Below are 6,702 nucleotides of genomic sequence, written 5' to 3'. Positions count from 1 at the left end.
CAGACACTGAGGGGTTTAAAAACTCCAGCAGCACTGCTGTGTCTGATCCACTCTACACCAGCACAACACACACTAACACACCACCACCACGTCAGTGTTGATGTAGAACTACAGAGTGACTGGAATTGACAGTGAGGGGACAGTGGAGCTGAGGGAGGGGACAGTGAGGGTAGAGACAGGAAGGTGGTTTTAGGGCTATGGCTGATCGCTGTGTATATGATTAATGTGAGTCAGATTTAATAGGTTAAATTATTTGGAATTAAGCATCAATTAGTGCAACTGATGTAAATGAATCAGTTTAATCACAAAGCAGCCCTGGTGTTATTAATAGCCATCAATGACCAGTCATTAGAGATTGTGGCTGATTAATCAGAGCTGAATAATCCCAGCCTGCTCAGCTGGTGCAGTGAGTGTGTGAGAGAGCACTGTATAAATAGCCCCACTGCTGAGGAATGAGGGCGGCTAATTCAGGAAGTGTGAGGGACGTGCACGGAACTTACACTATGCACTGAACACTGATCACTACAGCTCTTGGTAGTGACTCCTGACCAGAGGCGATTGCTCTAAGACTGCAAGGGAAGCTCAGCTTCCCCTAAAATGTCAAATAAAAAAGTCATCAAATATATACTGTTGTGTGTACGTGTCATTGAATAAATATTCACTACAACACGCTCAACTTTTGTTCAGAATCAGCTTCTTATCACTGGTAAAGACGCGGCTTTCCTCTCAATCATTCCTGCAGCTTCACAGTGCTTTAAACAGTGAGGATGCTGAGCGTCCACAGAGTTCAATAACGAAACGAGACGAGTCATTGGATAAATGCTGGGCTTTGTCCCACCCATCGGACACTCAGCGTCTCTGGGGGTCTATGGGGCAGTGGGCTGGTCATCCCAATTGGATGATCTGTCTGAGGCTGAATCCCTTTTTGATTGACAGCGAAATGAGCGAATCAGCGATTCTTTAGTGTAGAGATCCGTGGGAGCACAGGTGGACACACTTCACATGGGCCAAGGCCGTTTAAGCAGCCTAGCTCTGCTGGACATTGAGAGGACACTAGTCAAGTCCCTGGAAAAGACGCCTTGTTGGTACGACAGGGTCACAGATCATTTTCTTGAAAAGGAACGGAGGGTAGAATTTACGTATAAATAAACCGACACATTTTATGATGTAGGCCGAAATTGAGCTTCCCCTCCTTGAAAGACCAGCATCCGTCACTGCTCCTGACAGTCTACTGCCTCATAGCTTTAGTAGTGAACATGATGTGCTGTATGATCATTGTACAACTGCACAACGAAACTGCATTTAACCCGTCCGTGGCAGTGAACACACTCACAGTAGTCATTAGAAGCAGCCATGCTCAGGGCCTGGCGAGGTAGGTGCCTTGCTCAAGTGCACTTCTGTTGTGGGGATTGAACCAGCATCCTTTTGGTACAAGTGCTGCATTCAAGTTGTGAAAGTTTTATCAGAAATACAAGTTTCCCACCAGGAGGAGCCACATGATCACCCTCTGAAGCTGAAGTCGGACACATCTACATTATCAACAGAGCACGAACTGGCCAAGTTGTCATGTAAAAACTATTTTCATCAAAGTTGAACAGTCCATCAATTGTAAAACATCAAATAAAAATGTGTACTTACATCTAGAGTGATGTCATTTTAAAACACCTACAATGAGCACATATGTTCATTCATTTTAAATTTCACTGCAAAAGTAAACATTTATAAAGTAGAACTACACGTTAAAGACTAAGCCAGAAGTCCTAGTGTTGGCCCCATCACCAGGAGATCATTAGCCCACTCCTGGGTGATGCCTCAGCCCTCAGTACTCTGCCTGATCTCAGAGGGTGTGGGATGCCCTCACCCCAAGTGAAAATTGACCTTCAAATGTACAACAGATTTGTTAAATTTCACGTGTTCTCTTAAGGAGTCACAAAAAAATAGGTGCTGGTGTAGAGTGGATCAGACACAGCAGTGCTGCTGGAGTTTTTAAACCCCTCAGTATTATGGAGAGAGATTAGTCACAAAATACTTTACAAATGCGTAAATGTTAATCCACAAATAAAACACAAGTCACAGATGTTTCACTGTTCACAAATGAACACATCCCAATCTGTGTCTCACCGTCTGCAATTTGTACAAATACAGTTACATTCATAAATACATGTGTTTGGTTTTCATAGATATATCACAATTTTATGCGAAAATAAATACATTTTTTTAAATTTACATTGAATATATTTGTAAAGTCGAAGTCTCGAATTAAAAATTTATTTGTAAAATGTAGAATCTGCGTTTGTGGATCAAGTCACTCACGTGGTTTCCGTGACGTGCATTTGTTCGTTTTCTCTCGCGGGTTTTTGGATTTTGAGACTTTCCTATCGCATTTCACCCGCTCCAAATACAAATGCAGCCTGATCCACAAATGTGGCCAGCAGCCGAGCAAGCTACCGCTAGGTGGCACTGTTGTTTTTAACGACGTTAAAATCCAGCTGAACTTCCATAATTTCGCTGCAGACTAGGGTTATCAAATAAAATACGTTAAACCCCCCGTATTTTGACTAAAACCCTGTTGCTTATTGGACTGATATGTTATAATATCATAAATTTGAGATTGCATTGTTAAAACGGGTGATTTGTTTCAGACAGACGCTCTTTCTCAGCCGGAGGGAGGGGCAAATACCCCATGGCTAAGAAACAGAATCTGCGCTTCTCATTGGTCGTCACTTTTATTTAGCCAATCAGCAGCCAGAGTTAGCTGTCTAACATGTACTGCGGCAGCCAATGGAGTCATAGTCACGCCTACAGGGGGCTGTTTAACTGCGGCCCTGAGAGAAACAGGTCAGTTTTGAGACACTGTGGGAAACAACAGTGCCACCTAGCGGTAGCTTGCTCGGCTGCTGGTCACATTTGTGGATCAGGCTGCATTTGTATTTGGAGCGGGTGAAATGCGAGAGGAAAGTCTCAAAATCCAAAAACCCGCGAGAGAAAACGAACAAATGCACGTCACGGAAACCACGTGAGTGACTTGATCCACAAACGCAGATTCTACATTTTACAAATAAATTGTAAATTCGAGACTTCGACTTTACAAATATATTCAATGTAAATTTAAACAAATGTATTTATTTTCGCATAAAATTGTAATATATCTGTGAAAACCAAAAACATGTATTTACGAATGTTACTGTATTTGTACAAACTGCAGACTGTGAGACACAGATTGGGATGTGTTCATTTGTGAACAGTGAAACATATTTGTGACTTTTGTTTTATTTGTGGATTAACATTTACGCATTTGTAAAGTATTTTGAGACTGATCTCTCTCCAAACTACACTCCCTGTCCTTTTCCTCTTGAAGCCTATTGCCATGGCAACGAGAACTGAGAATCAACGAGAATCCTACTGACCAATCAGCGAGCTGTTTTCGTGAGTTCCAACCAATCGTAGCGCGGGGCTTGCAGGAGCGCGAGATATAACTGTTGAAGGAGAGCGTTATAACGGATTTGAAGTCAACGTCTGTTTTACTGAAGGTAAATATCCGTGTGAGTCTTTTACACTCCGTTTACACCGTGTTTCACTGAAAGGTCCGTAGGGGATTTTCTACACTGTTTACATGTTTAAAACAACAACTCACTGTCACAGAAACTGGAGCAGACATTATCTTTGAAAGGTGGAATGTAAAGCACATATTAATAAGTGCTGTAGGTACAGTCACATATTGTTATGCTAAAATATATTGTACCAAACAAATCATAATTTGCAGAAAAATTAAATTTGTGTTAAATATTTACTGTTATTAGTGTTTTACATTATTGCTAAATATAGCTTCTTTAGTAACTGCTGCTTTTAATCACCAACAAGTCAGTAATAAACCTCATCCAATTACGTTTTCATTATAGCAGTCACAATATGGTCAGTGCTAGCTATAAGAATAGCAAACTAGCTCCACAGTAAAGGGCACTGCTGCAGTTTGGATTAATTTCAAATCTTATTTATGTGACACATTTAACAACACTATACCACCCAAACCAAGTCAAGGTTTTGTTGAAGCAGACATGAGAATGTGAAAGACCAGCTCATCAGGATTTAGCCTGGCCTGCTATGTCCTCCCCCAGTGCTAGCACCCTCCATACAGCTGTAGAGCTTTCAAACTCTGGTCCTGACCCTCACATAAAGCGAAGTGTCTATGCAGCTCCTCGGCTGCTATTGATGCCCTGAAAAAAATGATTGTATTTATGAGCTGAATTCCAGTATTCAGATATGAGAACACAAGTGTATCGAGTGCATGTGTGACACAAATTAATTGAGAAACTCAGGTAGTAAACATTTTCATTGTCTAGTTTTCCTTTCGTTGTACAGGGCAATTTTGAAATTGGAATTTTAATTGTTTGGACAGTGATATTAGCCTAAATGCAAATTATAACGTGATTCCATAAGTTTACCCGCACTTGACCTGGACCTACGTTCATTCAAATTATGTAATTTGTTTGAAATGTGTTTCATATCAGACACTTCGTGTGTGTTAAAAATAAAATGTGATTAATGTGATATATTTATTTGTTGTAGGGGAAAAATCTGGCTGAACATCTTCGTGGTGACGTTTGCTAGTGATAGTAGATTAAATGTGTCAGGTCTTGCCAGTTTTGAAAAAAATCATGAAATGCAGGTGCTTAATAGCTTTGTGGTTTTAATCTAATTTAGGAAATATGTTTGTAATTTTCTCTGAGAGGTTATGAACTACACTGAAAGAAAAGCGAGTGGATACGTCCCACTTCAAACGGCCAAGAGCATTCTACTGCCTTACGTAACGTTGACTTAATTACTCTGGAAAAATGAGAAAAATTGTTTCTGAGAATATCTTCGACAAGTGAGCTCGGATTTTGCAAGTGTAGATTCAAACTCATATTTACAATCAATTAATATACCTTTACCACTGTTCAAGTTAAACTGAATTTGGCTATGAATTTTATTTTCCTATTCCTTTTTCTCTTTCAGAAATGTTAATCTTGCAAATCTTCTGCTCCTAGAGTCCAAGACAATTCTACTGTACTCCCACAAACTCAAGAAACATCAATGGATTATACCACAATGCTAAAATCAGGAGAGTTTAAAGATGAGGATATGCTGTGCAGAAGACCCAGTTCTCAGAAAACATCCTCAGCTACTCCCCAGACTAACACATCTAGCAGACGTACACAGAAATGTACAGACAAAAGGAAAACTTTCTACTGTTCAGAGTGTGGGAAGAGATTTACAGAATTAGGTGCTGTCAAAAGACACCAGCGCATTCACACAGGAGAGAAACCGTATCAGTGTTCAGAGTGTGGGAAGAGATTTACTCGACAGGGTACTCTCAAAATACACCAGCGCATTCACACAGGAGAGAAACCGTATCAGTGTTCAGAGTGTGGGAAGAGATTTACTCAGCAGGGTAATTTCAAAATACACCAGCGCATTCACACAGGAGAGAAACCGTATCAGTGTTCAGAGTGTGGGAAGAGATTTACAGAATTAGGTGCTGTCAAAAGACACCAGCGCATTCACACAGGAGAGAAACCGTATCAGTGTTCAGAGTGTGGGAAGAGATTTACAGAATTAGGTGCTGTCAAAAGACACCAGCGCATTCACACAGGAGAGAAACCGTATCAGTGTTCAGAGTGTGGGAAGAGATTTACTCGACAGGGTACTCTCAAAATACACCAGCGCATTCACACAGGAGAGAAACCGTATCAGTGTTCAGAGTGTGGGAAGAGATTTACTCGACAGGGTACTCTCAAAATACACCAGCGCATTCACACAGGAGAGAAACCGTATCAGTGTTCAGAGTGTGGGAAGAGATTTACTCGACAGGGTACTCTCAAAATACACCAGCGCATTCACACAGGAGAGAAACCGTATCAGTGTTCAGAGTGTGGGAAGAGATTTACAGAATTAGGTGCTGTCAAAAGACACCAGCGCATTCACACAGGAGAGAAACCGTATCAGTGTTCAGAGTGTGGGAAGAGATTTACTCGACAGGGTACTCTCAAAATACACCAGCGCATTCACACAGGAGAGAAACCGTATCAGTGTTCAGAGTGTGGGAAGAGATTTACTCGACAGGGTACTCTCAAAATACACCAGCGCATTCACACAGGAGAGAAACCGTATCAGTGTTCAGAGTGTGGGAAGAGATTTACTCGACAGGGTACTCTCAAAATACACCAGCGCATTCACACAGGAGAGAAACTGTATCAGTGTTCAGAGTGTGGGAAGAGATTTACTCGACAGGGTACTCTCAAAATACACCAGCTCATTCACACAGGAGAGAAACTGTATCAGTGTTCAGAGTGTGGGAAGAGATTTACAGAATTAGGTGCTGTCAAAAGACACCAGCGCATTCACACAGGAGAGAAACCGTATCAGTGTTCAGAGTGTGGGAAGAGATTTACTCGACAGAGAAAGCTTCAAAAACACCAGGACATTCACCAAGGTTAGAAACAGGGAACTTTTCCTGTTTAGACTGGGAAGAGTTTTACTAAACGGAGAAAGCTCAAAGAACATCTGTGCATTCACACAGAAGAGAAACTATTCCTTTAAATCCCAGTTTGGGCAGTTTAGAGCTCTAGATTGAAAAATGACGGATTCATTGAGAAAGAGCTAAAAACGTTCTTTTGATTTCTTGCTGGTGGCTGAAAATTTTAGTGTTAGCTTGAGTTTTTG

General features: G+C 41.2%; 1 protein-coding gene across 3 annotated transcripts; it reads left to right on the top strand.

Moving 5' to 3' along the window:
- Positions 1–2,908: 2,908 nt before the first annotated feature.
- Positions 2,909–6,702, top strand: LOC136691311 (zinc finger protein 420-like). 3 transcript variants are annotated; one of them, XM_066663816.1, is made up of 3 exons: positions 2,909–3,016; positions 3,359–3,530; positions 5,028–6,702. In XM_066663816.1, exon 3 carries the CDS (start codon positions 5,074–5,076, stop codon positions 6,475–6,477), a length of 1,404 nt encoding a protein of 467 aa, XP_066519913.1. In that variant the 5' UTR covers positions 2,909–3,016; positions 3,359–3,530; positions 5,028–5,073; the 3' UTR covers positions 6,478–6,702. The 3 variants fall into 3 exon arrangements, with proteins under 3 accessions (XP_066519913.1, XP_066519911.1, XP_066519914.1); XM_066663814.1 differs by having other exon boundaries at positions 4,996–6,702; XM_066663817.1 differs by lacking the exons at positions 2,909–3,016; positions 3,359–3,530 and adding an exon at positions 3,532–3,584.

Source organism: Hoplias malabaricus, chromosome 3 (genome assembly GCF_029633855.1).
Source record: "Hoplias malabaricus isolate fHopMal1 chromosome 3, fHopMal1.hap1, whole genome shotgun sequence".
NCBI lineage: Eukaryota > Metazoa > Chordata > Actinopteri > Characiformes > Erythrinidae > Hoplias > Hoplias malabaricus.
This window is presented reverse-complemented; position numbering and strand designations above follow the sequence as displayed.

Excerpts from the sequence above, each read along its gene's own strand:
- LOC136691311 (XM_066663816.1), top strand. The coding sequence starts at position 5,074 with ATGGATTATACCACAATGCTAAAATCAGGAGAGTTTAAAGATGAGGAT.